Source organism: Sipha flava, unplaced genomic scaffold, assembly GCF_003268045.1.
Source record: "Sipha flava isolate LNK unplaced genomic scaffold, YSA_version1 208_pilon_pilon, whole genome shotgun sequence".
NCBI lineage: Eukaryota > Metazoa > Arthropoda > Insecta > Hemiptera > Aphididae > Sipha > Sipha flava.
Window position 1 is genome coordinate 535,895 of NW_020272815.1, and position 18,870 is coordinate 554,764.

Below are 18,870 nucleotides of genomic sequence, written 5' to 3' on the forward strand. Positions count from 1 at the left end.
TTTGTACTTAAGTAAATATTTTAAATTAAATTATTTGGTTAGTAAATAATTATGAAGAAAATCTTTTTTTTTAATTTTATACATGGACATGTTTGATTTGAAATAATTAAAATATAAAAAAAAACAAATAATTCTATTTGATATTTGATTATTGATTATCGCGACAATGTATTTATAATTATTGAGCACTTCATTTACTATTGATATAGGTGTTTGACAAATAACAATTCATGAAGAAAATAAACATACGATAGAAAGTTAACCTAAACAGTAGATATGAGGAAAAAACATGACTAACAATTAATATTTAACATTTTTCCAATGAATTTATTCGATTATAATGCAATAGTATATTCAATTTTTAATTTACCCGTACAACTAAATGTCTATTAATACCGTATTATTATTATTTTCTATCATTTTTGTAAAATAATAAAATAATAAAATAAATAATAATAGTGTAATAATAAAATGTATTAAAATCCTTTTAAATAATTACATTAAAAAAATTATTTGTGGACCGTTATTGGCCCGGTGCTTTCAATTTAAATGTTAGTGGTTTTTACGTTCTGTCTATAAAAATTCTCCGTCGAAACCAAGTAACATCCTAAATATTTGTATAGCTGTATTTAATATTTCACATCACATTGATCTTTTGGGAAAAATTTAACCGATTATTTCATTTAAATGATATGTAATATCATACATAATCGTATTTATGATAACCAGTACAATTATTATATTTGAGTTGTGTATGAAAATTTGATTGTCGCTAAGAGAATTTAATGTATTAATATATTTAATGAAGTTAAAACTCTAGTGAATTCATAAAGTAAAAAAAAAAAAATAACAAAACCAATATGAGATATTACTCAGTATTCACACACATATATATATATATATATATATTGTAAATTTATTAATAATTACTTAAATTCCATGAAATATATATTGTAATATTAAGATTATAGTACAGTTACATGTGATTATATTTTACGTTATAAAATAGTATAGTATAAGAAAAAAAACCTTAAAAATAAAAATAAAAAATTATAAAATATAATGAATATGAAATCGTTTTATAAAAATTGTGAATTTATAACCGTCCACGGTGTTTGTGAATTATGAGTGGTGTGATTAATGTCATAACAATAATACATTTCGTATAAAAGTATAAAGTATATACTATAGTATAGTGGCGGCGTAATAAGGTATTTAGGTATTTCATGAGGCCATTGGACCAATCGACTAGCCGTCCCCTGCTGTAAAGTTGTTTAAGATTACTTTAAGATGGATAGTGAAATAATGAAAGCTACCACAACTACTAAAGTATACGAGTTTTTGTGCTACACAATTTAGGTTTTGGTGGTTGACCTTTATTGTCTAACATGTATGATATTTACCTCATGATATAAAAAAATTCATGCCACCAGTGTGTATATACATATATAATATACCCAATTACAATAACAATGTTGATGAAATAAGAATAATACAAGTGTTCCGATACTACTTCGGAATTAAGGATCCGATGAGCGGCGCATTCGTAAATGAACTTGTAGTATAATCCAATGCATACTTGAAAGAATCAAACGTACGCACGAACAGCCATAACAATAAAAATCCAAAAACCACCTGAGTAACGGCATTTAACCAATACAGCCTGGAAAACATTTTTTTTTTTTTTTTAGTACAATTATATAACAGTATATTACATATATAATGTATGTAAATATGTAATACAACAAAAATATTCAATTGATCAAACAATTTTTCAATATTTTATTATACAAGTAGTTTTTATATTATTGAGAAGGTAAAATATATATCAGATAAGTACTAAAGTTAAAAAATAAGTTGAAATTTGTAATTAATCCATTTTATTGTTCTTATTCTCGCGATGAATATATAAAATATCTTAATGGAAACTATAAATCTACCAAGGAAATACTTTATGAACATATTATTACTAAAATAACGAATACCGAATAAATATAATGAATCAATCAATGTCAAATCATAAACTCTATTATTTAAATAGATTAGAAAATTGTGCTGTTTTTTAATCAAAACAACTAAAATGTTTGTTGTAAAAAAGCACAAGTCACATTAAGGGAACATGATATTAATTCAACGAATCAAACATTTTCCTCAGTTATTTTTAATTTTGAAAATGTGAAAAATCTAAGCTATGTATTAAATAAAACATTAAATGTGTTCAATATTAAGATTCAATATTTTTCCGAATAAGATGTCCAAAATAATTGTGTACTAATTTAATGTCGTACAAGTAAAAATTACAAATAATATTATTATATTAATAATCACACATAGGTTTTAAAGATAAATATTTTGGACTATTTGACAAAAATCGTAACAATTGTCGCACCCATAGTTTTTAATATATAGTCAATAAACTTTGTCTTACAGTTTCAGATGATATCTGGCCCGGTCCAAGTTGGTCAGAGGTTCTTTCATACAATACTGACGGGCGCCCAGCATTACGTGTATCATGTATTTTTCAATGTCGACTTCGACGTTTTGGATGTAAAATAATTTTCGATCCTTTTCGTTCATGGTGGAAACCAAAGCTTTCGTGTTTTCGATTTTGAAATTCCAACCACGCATTGTAAAGTATTGCAACACTTCCATGCCAACGGCTATCCGTTTTTGTACTCGAACCATGCTGCGAGTAAACACATTCAATGTAAACGTTAGACAGTACGGTAAGCATATTCTATACAAATAATATATCGATAATATCGAAATCGATGTAACATATTTTAATTGTTTGATATCAGTATTTTTTTATCAAAAATATCCATATTTGATATATTATTGATATTTGTTAAAACGATTTTTTTCAGTCACAAAATTTAAAATGAAATATTAGGTAACAACAATTATACAAAAGATTTATTTTAATCATTTTTCCAAAACAATAAAAAACAATACAATAGAATTTTATTTGTTTTAATATATTTAATATTTCATTACACGATTATTGATAATTGTAAATTTCAATATTTTTCATGGAATGGTGATAAAAAAGATAATATTTTTTCAGTTGCGTGGTCGGTGACTAACGTATGTTGTTAACGTTTAAGTGTATCACCAAGAATGGAAACTGAGTCAGAAAGCAATGAGTATAAGGTGAATTGTAGATGTTTGATTTTTTTTTTTTTTTTGTTAATTCTGAGAAGTGATTGATTTTTGTGCGATTATTTTAAATATAAATTGATGGTTTTATTTTCGTAGTAATTTTGATACAGTTTAACTAGGACGGAGAAAAAAACCAGTGATGTATCCATATTATTATATATTTTAAATATCAAAGCGAAATATCGATATTTGATACGACATATCGTATCGACATACGTATTATGCATACAAAGCCCCAAAGTATTGGGCCCAAAACTTACAATGTTTTTTGTCTGGTCAAAATCATAATACCATCGATCAAATAAGCCGGTAACATCTGGAGCCAGAACACGATGAAATAGTGGACCAATTTATTTGTTCTTATCGACCCATTGGGATACCAGAGACCAGCGTCGAAGGGATATTCGTATCCGTATCGTTTTCCTTTACGCAACACTTCACCCCAAGTCATATGGATAATGTCACCTTTGGATATGTTGTAACATGGGACCATTTCGTCGTCAACATTTCTAAATGTTAAAAAATTACGATTAATATATCATTACGGGGATTTAATATGCGACAATATTAGTATAGTATAATTTTCATAGTGAACTATACAATACTCGTATTATATTAATACAATTTTTCTACGTAGGATCAATCCAGCTTAGCTGAATAATATTATATCTTCGGACATACCTTTTTAATTTCCGTGCATATTGTTTAAAATTCAAGCTAAATATATTTTAATTTTTCTTCTGCAATAAACATATAAACTAAATAGACTTAGTAGTGTCTATGAAGTAACACGTTTTATACATAAATGAAATAATGTTTACGTTATTTATTGTAAGTAATACGAAAAAAAATTCTAAACTCAAAAACTATTTGATTATATTTTTGGAAATAAAAATAGAAATAAATATGAAAAAATAAAACCTTATGTATAAGATAAATTAATTTAGTTTAATAGTAATTACGTCTCCACTGCATCAGCCGGACGATTTGCAAGTATAATTCATTTTATAAGTGTAACACATGCACGTGAATTGCAATTTTTTTCGATTTATTGTTTTGCCTAATACAGATTAATAATAAAGATTAGTAAGATTCTTGAACAATTTGAAATGTAAAAATAAGTATTTTAATTTAACGAAATTAAATAAAAAAGGTTAAATGTATTTATTATTACTATTTCTTGTTAAATTGTGTAAGTAACAACGTTCATAGTATTTTTATAAGCATAATGTTTCTTGCGGAAAAAACTAATCATTTATTTTTAATCTTAATTGAATATTAGATTCGATGTTTGTCCAACTATAAATAAATTATATTTTATTGAATAATTACTCCATCATTGCTCGCTTCCAGGCAATAACAATTAACGCGTTAATCGCTATGTCTACAGGCACGACTTCCGCTTCGTAATCCGGGCTACATAACATAGAGCGTATTACTCCTTTACCGGCTGCGACAATGACTCCCACTGGCCCGTTCAAACTATCCACCCATCCGGGAACTGGCTCAATATACGAAGGTGTCACTGAGGAAAAGGAATAAAAATGAGAAAAAATGTTTCCTTCAAATCGCCGGTCCAAATGCATGATTTCGTGTAGATACTTACCAATTGACGGACGAGCCACGGATATCGGTAAACGGTTGGCATATTGGCTTACTAATGTTTCCGCCAGTCTTTTCGAGTATGTATAACAGTTCGGATGGGGCCCAAGTAGTCTGAAATCAATACGACGTCATTGATTTTTACATTCAACAAGAGTGCTGTTACCTCGCATATCATGATTACTTACCCGTCATTCGACTTAATTATTTCAATTAATTATAATTTCTAAAGTATTTTAACATCTGTTTAATTTTTGCTAGTAATTGGCTCTTGTAAGACTAACTGATTATCGATTTACCCAATGGCCAAGAGAAAAGTATAACAGTAAAATACATATTAAACCTTGCTGACGCATGATACCTAAGCACAGGTACTTAATATAGATATAGTTCTTTCATGAAAATAATACTTTCGAAGACAACTAATGAGTCTAAATAAGTAAATATTAAGGTACGAAAAAAAGAAAAATAGTGGATGTAAAACTTTTCTTATCCATATTATTTCCCGTATTATGTATTATGTTAATATTTTCATTGCTACGTACCTAGGTGTTATAGTCTCCAGCGTGTGGTCGTCCATCCATTCGACGGCACGCATGACATCCTCCGGGTTAGCTGGTGATGGATATATCGTCTCTTCCAGTGTGTCATATTCGCAGTGACAAAATGCCGTTGACAAGTGGACAAATGACTAAAATAAAATATTTAACAAAATGTACAGATCAACTGTCAAAATAAGCATTTCAGAGTCATATAACAAGTAACTTTTTGGTCGATGTATAATCAATTTATTCCACTACAGTGTTATACTGCGCAACGATCGCGCCAACAGGTCAACGTTACCCCATCGAATGTTACTGTGTTGTAAATTATTATACATCATAAACACAAAAGTGAACTACATTACAGTGTTCGTTGCTGTAACGGACCAATTGCGGTTAGCTCAATACGATTTAAAGTTTCACCAACTAACGCGATCATACACAATATATTCACAAGTAGTACAAAACAAATACAATGCAATATTCAGTCTTATAGTTAATCGTATTTTATTAATGTTTTTTGTTTATTGTTGTTATTGTATGATACTGGGTTTTTTAAATTTCACACGTTACAAAAACAATGTTATTGCACTGCCGTTACCATCTTCCTCTAAAGTATGTGCAAATTGTAATCTATCAATTTATTTTCGTTGCAGCAAAACCAGTAGGTAGGTAATATCACCATTGATTTAATATAATATATTTAATCAATGGTTACACATACACCTCTGTGCATTTGCCAATCTGCCCATAAACAATAATCATAATACATATGCTAATTATTGTGCGCTCGCCATGAATTCGAGTGTGCTCGTCTGTTATGTTTCGTATTTTTACCAATTTTCTTTTAGGTCACGTTATATTTTATACATTAGCCAATATTATTAGTGTTTTATTTTAAATCATACCAAAAGAAAAATAAGACGATATCACAAATCTGGATCTACCTAAAGATATGACCGGAAACGACTTATTGTACTTTAAATATGCACTCCATACATCTGCAGACTTAGAAAGATCCTTTTATAAGTTTAAACTTTAATGGTAGACAATTGTTGATCATTTAAATCGGAGAACATAAAAAAAGAATAATGATGCAGTGTAATTTTTATACATATTAAATTTCCTAATCAATTTTTTAAAAATTTAATTACTTATTCTAAAAGTTTTATTTTTATTTCTAGTATAGGTTAATATATAATTCTGAACTTTTTAGTGTGTATTTGAATGCATATTTTGCCAAAATATACAGTATTATTGCATGCTTATAATTTTTATAGAATTTTTAGTGGATGAATTTACGAGCCCTGGTGATGACCAAATTGGTCCAAAAAGGAGAAAAGATAAATAGTTCTTAATTTTACTATGCTATTTGTACTATGTGTATATAGGTGTAGTATACATATTATGATATTGTATTATATATGAATAATAATTAACATTACCACTAAATTTTTCATTTCGAGAGCCAAATCCAATATGTATTTTGTCCCGGTGGTGTTGTGTCTCACTGCGTCCTTCAGACCCGCTTCCAAGCGCAACGAAGCCGCTCCGTTAAAGACAACAGACACTTCGTTCATCAGAATTCTTTTATTCTCTTCGCTCAGTCCTAGTCCAGGTATGCCTAAATCACCTTCCATTGCTTTTACTTTCTTCAATCTATCCGGACACTCAGTACGTACGCGGTCGAATACCTTGATAAAGAAAAAAATGCATAGGTCAAGTTACATTTACTCTTGACTAATCGAACAACAAATTGAAGATACGGCATATGCAGCTACGTACATTCAATCTTCTTATATAGGATGGGGGAGAAAGAGATTAAATATTGTACATAGTTTTTATGTCAATATAAAACGTCTATTTTAAAATCTTCTGGGATGAAAAACTAATGTTTTTGTGATTTTATTATAATTGAAAAATACTAAATTTTATATACATATTAAAATATTCATGATAAGCATATTTTTCATTCTAACCATTTCAAAACTTTTTTTAGTCCTTGGAAAGAATTTATCCCGAACCACCCCTCTCCATTTTTACGCAACTGGTTATATGTATATGATAAATATATATTACCTATAAAGATTTTTTGATTGGTCAGTTACTAACTAACCTTATAAGAACGCATAAAACGCATAATTAAATTGTGTCTTCTAATAACATGCTGTAGTTCGGTATATATGGTATTATTAAAACAATACCGAATTCCAATAATTAATGTAATTATTATCATACAATTGAAGGATGTTTGAGTATGTATTTTATCGTAATATAATGTTTTGTAATTAATAAATTATAATTATACCACTGCAGAAATTATTTTAAATCTTATCTTTCTATAGAATTATATATAGTAGCTACTTTCAACACAGGGCGATAATTTAACATAAGAAACTTATAGTACCTATATTTATATAGGCTAGTTTTGTACGTTAAACTTATAGGCGTTAATAATTGGATCTTAAAAAGAAATTGGGTATTAAAGCTCCCATACGGGTAATATCGTAATTTGATAAATTATTCAAATATATATTTGAATATAATCACATTTATTTAATTTTTAAAAATGAATTTATCAAAGCTTTAATGTAATTGAATGTACACGAATTATTCCCTAGACGTATAATACAAAATAATTGTAGATTAAATAATACGCATTATGTGTAAATAAATATAGTAATAATATAGCTTCAATAATACAATTAATATACTATAATATAAAAAAAAAATTAAAATGTCTATATTTAATATTCCATTCGCAAATCAATTGAGAATGTTTTCAAATATATCGGTATATCCAAATTAAATTAAAAAAAAAATTAACAACGTTTATAAATTATAATAATGAATATAAAATATCAAATTACTAATTATAACGTGCGTTATTTATAAATAATTATAATCATATCGACTTAAATGTAATTATAAATAATATTTATTTTTTGGTTTTATTCAAATTATTCACCAGATTTTAATTATTTTCACTAGTAATTAATTTTTATCACTTACTGCTAATTTCCTTATTTGCTCAATCCTGGCACTTGGACTGAAACCCCGCTTTGGTCTGCATAGTACGTAAATATTCTTTATTTCATCACAGTCTCTAAGAAGCTTTTGGATGAGTACTTTGCCCATGTACCCAGTACCTCCTGTGATAAATATGGAACGACCGCCATACCATTCACTCACGCCTTGCTTCGTCATTTTATCACCTGGGAAAAATATTATTATTTAAAATAAAATTAACACTCTTATTATTTTATTGTTGCATATACTTATACAGTGTTTTTACTAAATATAATAATAATAATAAATTAATAACGTTTTAGTTATTAAAATTTGTTTACAGTACATGATGATATAAAAATCAAATTTTTATGACTGACCACAGATAAGATTACAGCGGAAAAGCTTTTTTTTCGATTTCTAAAATATTTTCTAAAGATAAACTAAATTATTTGTTCGAAGCTGGTTGCTAAACAGTTTGCAAAGAATTAAGTCAGTCTACCTGTGGAACGGCAAAGTATATATTGTTCATTTATTCATATCAAATTCACATATAGTAAAATAAACTATTTTGTGTCGAAAATATTACACTTTTTAGTTTTTTGATGAACTCAATTAAGACCAACTAACCGGAACTTGAAACATTACATGGATCCATGGGTACTTAAATTATAAATTTGTTAGTTGTCATTAGTCTGTATGAATATATTTTTATCACAAAACAATACACATTTTGTTGTGAATGTTCCCCATGGTTTCTAATTTCTTCACTAGTAGAAATCAATATCTATTAATACTTCATTATTATTATCTAATAATTTTTTTATTGTGCATTTATTATAGCCATCTTTGATTTGTGACAATGAAAAAAATTTGTTAAATGGTGTTTTCGAATTTTGTAACACTATAATACTTAACTTATAGTATCTAAGTATACATAAATTCCTTGAAAAATTAACTCAAATTATAGTGTATTAACTTATATTGACTTAAGTCATTACATAATCATACGTTAAATATTTACTATATACTCATATAGGGGCGATTGTAAATTCCACCGATATTTTATATATATATATATATATATGTTACGAGTAATGTTAACATTTGGATAATGTCAACATTAGCCATCTGTTATAGCTAATGTGTAATTTTTCGTTTATAAGCAGGAATTATTAACGTTATCCGGATAATGTTAACCTTAACAAGTCAATATTGGATAATGTTAAAAGTTGTATATTAAATAGACTAGAGTTTTTATTAGCATTCCATACAATAATAAAGCGTCGGACTTCCAGAGTATGATATTTTATTTTGACTTGTAACCGAGTTAATCAGTTATCTTACCGATAAAGTGAACAATATATCGATATATCGATGTATAAATGCAAATCATCTAGCATTTTGTGCAATTCAAAATGTCACGAAAACATGCCATGTAATAATAAAGGTTAAAACATTAGCGTTTTAATTCTATAGGTACTTAAAATAATATTTTAAGAAATAATTTATAATATTAAATAAAACTCAATATTGTATCATTAGTAGGTTAGATTATTAAAAATAAAAAATAAATTCATTTTAATAATATTATGTATTTTATGGTAATTACTAATTTATTGTATGTTAAATATATTTAATATTGTTAATGATTTACAATGATTTTATCTCATGCACATTAAATGTTTATGGTTGTTAAGAAATTATCCAAAAGTTCTTGGCTAATATCATATTATCCGGTCGGTGTTAACATTAGCCAATATTTAATAATATTCATAGCGGGTAATGATAACAGTTGGCTAATGTTGACTTTAGCTGGATAATGTGGACATTATCCAAATGTTAACATTACCTGTAGCATACATATTGATATGAGTGAAACACGATAACGGACCCTTTACCTTTTTTGCAACCCGATTGCGGACAATCATTATATAACAAAAGGCATTATTTTGCACTCAAAAAATGACACGACTGCGATTGAAATTTAATGAAACGTTGCCAAGTTGTGCGATGCAGTTTATTAATATAATAATATATAATATAAACATTTAAAGTTAAAAATGTATATTTTTTTCCCTCTGTAATGACAACTATTTTTTTTTTTAAATATTGTATCACGTTTTGGTGATTTTTATAATCATTATAGCTCTGAATAGTTAGGTTGATTCTACCTAAATCTTTTTTTGCCACCGATTTTTTTCGACCTTTGTTTATGGATGAAATAATTGTCTCAGTTTTACCTTGAGTTTCTTTTAAACTTCTTTAATTTAATTTCTTCTAACTGCAGTATTTAACAAAAATGACTTGTAACTGCATACTAAATTTAATACGCTCAGAATTTTCACATTCCCACATTATCGAAGTTTTATTTTTAAAATTGGCAACATGTGTCCGCAAAAGTGTAATATTCAGGGGTCCGTTGATAAACTATAATTTCGATTAAAAAGGTCGCCCCGATGAGAACCGTCCGCAATCGTGTATCACTGATTGATATTAACACATAAATATATTAAAAATAAATAATACATAAATATTATATTCTGATACTAATATACTTTTTACATTTAATTAAAAATATTTATAATTATCATTTAGGTTAGCCAAAAAATAAAAAAATAAAAATAAGTACATAGTTATGAATGATTTAAAATTAATTTTAAAAAATTAAATAATTATTGATAATAGTCTTGAGTAGCTAGCCAAAATAAAATTGAGTTTTATAATGATTACATGCAGCTTTGACGAATTGCATAAAAATAACATTATGTTCCTTAAATGACAAAATTATGTTATTTAAATATTGTTAGCGTGTTTTTAATCAAAAATTGTTGAATTTATTAGGTTCATCAATGTCATTTAATTAAATATAAACAAACTTTTGAATTTCTAATAAAGCTTTTGAATAGTGGTGTATATTTGAATGTGTGTTATTAAAGGATTAAGGTAGAAGTGAGTGGATTTTACCATCGGTGGAGTTTACATGTTTTTTATTCGATAAAACATAGTGGTGGAGTATACATTTTTTCGGGTTAAAAAAAAGGAATCTACGAAATTTCCATTTCTTTTCCGGTAAAAAAAATTTACCGATGGAATATACATAAAAAAAATCGTATAGTATACGAGTATATATACTAATAGATACATATATATATATATATATATATATATATATATATATATTAATATAATAGTTAATAAATATATTATTTTTATATAATAATTAAAATATATATTTTTTAAATGTAGGCTAATTTTGATAGAGTCAGTCACGGATACATTTGCGGCTGAAGCCGGGAGGGGGAGGATTTAATATTTTAAGTATTTAATGTCTAAGGAGGGACTAGGCCTTAGGTACTTAAAATATTTTAAAAATTACCTTAATTTTCAATTTATTAATTAAAGTAAAAAGAAGCAATACTATACTAAAAACATATTATATTATGTTGATTATTGACATTCATGAGTGATTGTATATAATATATAGTCCTCAATAGTCCTAACCTAGAAAGATAAAAAGGGGATTGTTCAAATTTATTTGCTAATTAACTGTTATCTTTATTTCAACTACTAAATATTTTACACTCTATATTATACATATTATATAATATACATTATATATATTTTACACTTAAATATGTTATTATATAATGTATGCAATAAAAGTTAATTACGTTATTAAAGTTTTTATTATTATTTTATATTAATATTATACAAAATAATAACTTAATCTTAATATCAATGATTTTATGTATTTGAAGTAAATTTTTTCGTCCTGCCCCCTTTTTTCATTTCTAGATACATGCCCGATGAAGTTGAGCTATTCCATAAATATATCAAATTGTTTACTATTAAAAATTTATATAAACCTAATACCAGTCTATTTTATATTGTAATCTATACAAGGTAAGTATATATATATTAAATATATATTATAATAAATTTAATTTATTTTAATATAAATTTATTGGTAACGTATAATTTACAGGTATTTTACTAAAAATATTAATCTTTACATGTAATAAACTAATTGTATAAACTTATGTCTACTTGTAAATAAATGACCTTAAAAATGTAATTATCTTTACGCATTATTAAATAACGAATTGATAATTTAACCATGTTTTGTTGTTATTTTGATATTTATTTGATGATGATATTCTAAAATATTTACTACTCATATATTTGAATATTTTCAATAATACTATAATAGTTTATATACGAATTTTCGTTGTACCTTTCAAAAATAAAGTTTCAAGACATTTTAGAATGAACGTTAAAGTATTAGAACGATAAAAAAAGAATGTTAGAAATTCATACTGAATTTACCAAATGAAAAATAAGTGAAAATAATTTATGAAAACTCCTCTAAAAAAAAATTTCGAGTACCTAGTTTATAAATTCTAAAAATATTACAGTCCACAATAATAATGTTTTTTGAACATGTTTGTTCCATATTGTATATGTTGACAGTGCGTAAAAATATTAGGCCACGTATATTCAAGTTTATAAAATCATTCGGTCACAAATCGGTATACATAAATCTCTTGTAAGCTCATAGAAATGCTAATTTGACAGTGTATTACGAGAATGTCATAGTTTTTGGTTATTGGTTTTTTTAGTTATTGCTCACTACATGCTTCTAATGGCCGACGTAACGCCCGTCTTCAAATAATATTTCAAGAAAATAAAAACAACAACAGGAATAATAATAATAAAACGGCACCTGCAGTATGTATAAAAACGGGGTAATTAGGAATCGCGCGAGCGACTACAAGGACAATTATACATTACAATCACGTATGATTAAGTGCCAAGAAAATTATCCAGTAAAACTGTACTAATAAGGTGTACATGTTAATTAGAACATGACGGAAAAAAATATGACGCCACAGCATAAATGTTTCTACAAACCACTGCGGCAACCACCAGAGGATCGTTCATATTGTTTCATAAGTTATATTAAAATATCTATTACCGATAAAAATATATTTAAAAAAATAAACACTTTCGAATCGATTTATAAAACAATCCAGTCATTTTCAGTGTTGATTTATTATAGAATGGTTTTGTTCAAACCGAACAAAACCAATATGGTAATGATATAGTTGATGGACGGAGAAACGTGTCAAAAACAAGAGTATTTGAATGGCATAAAAATAAATAATACACGTAATAGATAACATTAGTTTGTGAAGCATGGTTTAAATAATATATAAAAAAAGCTTTTATTTCCTAGATATATATTACCTTTGATACCGATAAACTCATGCATAAGTAGAAAAAACAAACAATATAAGATAGGTTATGAAGTTACCATTGGTTTCAACCATTTTTACCATTTCAGTTACGCTTTGGTCATTTTCCAGGAAGGAAAAGCATAACTGTTTTTTAGGTATATTAAAAGTTGATTATTGTTCGACAAGAATCAACAAACATTAAAATTAAAAATATGTGTTTACTGAAACGAACCAATACTCAATGTATGATATTGTGATATTATACCTACAAAATAAAAATTGATTTTAAATGTATTTACTAATAAGACATAATAATTTAAAGAAGAAATTCAAAATCTTGCCTTGACAATATTAACAGAAATAAGTAACAAATACATTCTCATGTACCTATTATCATGATAGAAAATAACAACTTCGTTTCGCTAACGTTAACACGACGATTTAGAGAAGAAAAAGCATTATGTTAATAACATGTACTCGTAATTCGCCTTACTCATTCGCAGCGTTAAAATCATTAAGTTATTTCTTATAATTATAGTCTTGATAAATTTACAAAGTTCCCTTGACTTAAATAAATTTGCAACAATAAAAACTCCTTGATATTTTTCTTAACATTGAAGAAACTGTTTTCAAGTATTGTTGGTTATTATTTCATTTCATCTGCTTATATAATTAATATTAATAATTATTACATTGTAAATTTATAAAATATTAATTTAAGAGTATAATATTGGTGTAAATTATATATATAAGACTTTAATCGTGTAATAAATATTTTAAAGAGAACAATTATTTTACTTTCATTAATATAACATATTTATTACATTTTATATAATATTATATTATATATAGAGGTATATAAACTAAATGTTGACCAATTAAAAATTATTTTATTTCATTTTTATTCGGGTAAACCAAGTCGTAAACAGAAAAAAAAATCTTGGATTTATATTGTAGTAAAAATAATTTTAAAATATAATAGCACTACAGTCTACATCAATTGGTTAATTAGTTAATTTTTGTTCTGGTTTATTAAAGGACTCAATTATCATGTATAAGGTATTAGTTAATATTAAAACACTAGTTTTTTCCATTATTGTTTTTAAATTTGATAAATAAAGACTATTTTGTAAATTTAACATTTATTCAAATTTATATTTTGTGACACAAACTTTATTATACTTATATATATAACGTTACTTGAATCGCGCCCAATTCAAATTAAAAAGAAAAAAAGAAACATGTGCCATCGAGGTAATTGATTAACATGCATTTCCAAAAATAACTATATCACATTACCTATATCAGTGATAATAAATGGTTTAGGTAAAATTACGATGGTTTGAACAAATATAAAGTACAACACGTGTAATAAGTAATTTATATAAAATAACAACATCAAAAACTAATGTTTTGTTAAGATTATGTATGAGTATGAGGCCGTCCGTCGCTGTCTTGCATAAATTTTTTTTTACTATTATCGTGCGAGTTGTGAAGTAAGTTTCGTTTATACGTGGGCATAAAAAAAAAATAAAAAAATAAATATACAATAAATATATACATACGTACATAATATTGAACATTTATACGTTGCTCGTATAATAACAAGTTATGACGAAGAGAAATTATATGCTGTGCGCGGTGCCACTCTGTAGTAATGCAATACACATTATTGCACCTATATATAACCACGATGTGATGTAACTACGTGTATCTACCTCACTATTGTGTATGTAGTTATGTGTTTCTGACCAAGTACATACCCAGCATATGATCACTTGATATGCGATCTTGCTAGTACGTGGTGAACTCATTAGTACAATTTATATTAAAGGACTAAAAATGAAATAAGTAATGGTTCAATAATAACAACAATAGCAAGTAAATAATCTTAATCCCTGATCAAGTATAGAATCATGTTGTAAACATAAATATATTTTATCAAAATTGTAAAATATATGTTTTTTAAATAATTAAAAACTAGTTCCAAACAGACTTTCGTTTAATTAAGTTGTACGACTAAATCTTAAATTATGTATTTACTATTTTTATGTAGGTATTTAAATGTAAAAAATGTTGGTACTGAATTTCACATTTGTAAATCACATACATTTATGGTTTAAATATTTAAAATAATAAGTTGCCACACAGTTCAAAAAGTAAATAAACGCGTGCATAAATCTTATTCACGTGTGGGTTGATTTTGACTTAATTTAATTTATTATTCATTCACAATTTTCCTACAATTATAAGTATACAGCCTGAGTTACAAAGTGCATATTTTTTAATTGCTTTATCAACCAAAACGAATATTAATGATTTTCATAATTATTTGGTCCTTATCATTAAAAATCATTTGAAAATTATAAAAATAATAAACAGTTTAAATCTTTTAAATAAATTGGTTTATGAACTTTAGTGTTTAGATATAGGTAGTTAATTAATTAAAATTGTTTAATTATTTAATTAAATAAAAAAAATTACAATATAATTATGAACATATTTGTATTTTATATTGTAATGTAAACATATCAAAGAAAACCTAATTTATTAGATCTGTAATAATATAAACCTCATTTCAATGCTAAAAACTAGGGATATATATTTTTTGCAACTTGCTATAACTTATATCCAGCTAAAATTCATTATTTCCTTAAATTAAAGATTTGGTTTTTAGGATTGGGATATTTGAACTATCATATGGAAAGCAAGAAAAAAAATTATTTATCATTTAATTATATATCGAAAATAAAATATTTTAATAAACGTTTTCTTTTTACCTTATAAATAATTTTAATTGTTTTTATAATATAAAATTATTAATTATAATTATGCTCAAGAATGATAATTAAGAAATATGCATGAATAATAAATTTAATACAAATATTGTAATTACAATTTATATTTTATATGAACACAAAATATTTCAAAGAAAAGTTGGAACAATAGTAAATATGGACCATTTATTAAGTGAAAGATGCTACACGTATAAACGTTGTTGAATATTTCATTCTGCTTCTAATTATCACTAACTGCGTTATGAGTGAAAGAACTTATTAGTATGAATAAAGTAACTTTTGGTATTTTAGTATGTAATATTGTTTTATGTATTTATATTTATAATAAAAAAAAAAAACAGGGGCAAACACAGGAACAACTGTAGGGGGAGTTGAAAATATGTAAAATGTTTATAAATAGCATGTTTTATTACTAATTATATGATATATATTTATACATTTCATTTACAATTCTTATGAAAAAATTTGAATTAACTATTAGGCAAATTTTTATAATATGTTTTCTGATATTTCGGAAGAGGGGATGAATCTTAGTCCCCCATACGTTCCTGAAAGAATATTATAATTTTTTATTAATCCATCTGATTTTATATATCCTTATAAATAAATACATGAATAAAAATTAGTACGTATTACAAACATTTTATCATTCCATTTAACTATATAAATCAAATGATAATACATCAAATTATTTACGTAATTTATGAAATTCACTTTAATAAAATTAATAAATTATGTAAATTTATGTTAACTTACATTTTATAATACATGATGTAATTTATAATATTCAATCTAAAAATAAATATGACTCTTTTTTTTAAAAAAAAAAGTATAAAATATACAAGTTACTTCAGTTTTTATTATTAGTAATTTTTATAGTTTTGCAGTAATCCCCAAATCATGTTATGATTTTGATTGATGTTTTTATTAACGTATTATTTAACGTACTTATAATCAAGTTCGTTCATAAAAATGTTATTATAGAAATATAAAACCAGTCTAAACAACTTTATCAAGATCACATATTATTTTAAAAAGCATATACCTTTTAATCTGGCTGTACCAGATGTACAAAAATACGTATAGGTTTTCAAATGTTCAGCTGTACAAATAGTACATCGTTCTTAGATTGTTTACACAAGTCTACGTGCAAACACAGAAAATACATAAAGCATGAGTATAGTAAAACTAAAAATTTGAGTATAGTTTAGTGACATGTACGTTTTCTTGTAAATTAAGTATTTTTAACAATCTCGCAGCAAACTACGGCCCTTGGAGCGTAAATATTTAAACAACAGTACTCATGCACTTTAACTGAACAGCTTTATTTGCTTTTCGACCGTTTTCGAACACAATATACATTAAACAGTATTATGGTAGTCAACTGAGTGTAGACATCGCCTGGAATAATGTGATAATGATGTACCACAGAATGTTGGTCGCGATAACGCGACCATTCGCATACTACTCCAGTTAGACAACAATGGACGACAGTGATAAAAGACTGTGTGACGTCCATAAGTGTACCATATATAAATATACCATATATTGTAAATCACAAAAGTGCGTGAGGAAAATGTGCGAAAACGAAAACGACCAGTGTTAAAAAAAAAAAATAAAAATATTTGCGTCTTCGTTAATTTTCCGGATCGATACAAATGGAATGCGTGTATAAAAACATTTACTCACCCAGATGCGTTCAATCTCGTGACTGGTAATAATACTTTGCACTCGTCCGACGGATTTCAACTGTCGAGCACGTCTGGAAACCCGTGTGTCGTTGTCGCTTCTGAGGCGCGAGAGTCTTTCCGTTCGAAGCACCTTGAAGACGGCTAGAAGAGCGGACAGTTAATTTGTGAAACCATCGAATTCGTCGGGGCCGCCGACCCCTACCTCATCGTAGTAGACGAATAAAAAAAGAAAAAAAACGTTCACTTTCTTCTGCGCGGATCAGCCCGGCTCGGTCCATCGATGCAACCGGTGTGTGGTGTAACAGGTCCGTCGACGAATCGGGGGAACCCCCGCGCGCAATGTGTCTGGTGCCGTTTTCATCTACCGTACACGAGCGCGCGCGTTACAATAACGTATCCGGCAGCGTTGAAAGCTTGGCCGCGTCGAGAGATGAAAAGAGAGAGAGAAGGCCTTGCGACGAGAATAAACAGCAAACGGACGATTAGGAGAGTGACTTAATCGCGTTGGTATTATTATTTATTTATTTTTTTTTTTTTTTTACGTAACAGTCTCGCCTGTACCGTATTTTCGGTTCGAGTCCCGTTTTCAGGACGCACGCACGTGCATATTGTTCATTACGCGTACGAACAAACGGGGAAACAGTATAATATTATTAGTAGTAACGCAATGTTTTTCCGATAAAATAACCTTCGGAATGCGATCTCGCCGCCGTTGTACACCTCGCACGCCCAGCCGGTTACACGTGCGGTTAACAGTGGCAATGACCACCGGCGGTTGGAAAGGCACTCCTCGAGGAAAAGTAGAATTTTTGGCAACGCTCGGAGT

General features: G+C 27.0%; 1 protein-coding gene across 2 annotated transcripts; it reads right to left on the minus strand.

Annotated features, from left to right (window-relative positions):
- Nucleotides 1–1,354: 1,354 nt before the first annotated feature.
- LOC112682695 (putative fatty acyl-CoA reductase CG5065) lies at nt 1,355–18,398 on the minus strand. Of its 2 annotated transcripts, XM_025553376.1 has the most exons (10): nt 18,247–18,398; nt 18,043–18,185; nt 8,319–8,521; nt 6,752–7,000; nt 5,310–5,455; nt 4,769–4,878; nt 4,495–4,687; nt 3,423–3,671; nt 2,429–2,686; nt 1,355–1,663 (listed from the first exon to the last, which is right to left on the minus strand). In XM_025553376.1, the coding sequence occupies exons 3-10, from the start codon at nt 8,511–8,513 to the stop codon at nt 1,510–1,512; spliced, it is 1,554 nt and encodes a 517-aa protein (XP_025409161.1). In that variant the 5' UTR covers nt 8,514–8,521; nt 18,043–18,185; nt 18,247–18,398; the 3' UTR covers nt 1,355–1,509. The 2 variants fall into 2 exon arrangements, with proteins under 2 accessions (XP_025409161.1, XP_025409160.1); XM_025553375.1 differs by having other exon boundaries at nt 18,043–18,398.
- Between the last annotated feature and the right edge of the window lie 472 nt (nt 18,399–18,870).

Bases quoted from the DNA above. Each gene is read 5' to 3' on its own strand.
- LOC112682695 (XM_025553376.1), bottom strand. From the start codon at position 8,513: ATGACGAAGCAAGGCGTGAGTGAATGGTATGGCGGTCGTTCCATATTT. The intron at 4,688-4,768 runs GTAAGTATCTAC...CCTTTTCCTCAG, and splicing joins CGTGGCTCGTCCGTCAATTG to TGACACCTTCGTATATTGAG. The intron at 2,687-3,422 runs GTAAGTTTTGGG...GTTTACTCGCAG, and splicing joins TTGACCAGACAAAAAACATT to CATGGTTCGAGTACAAAAAC.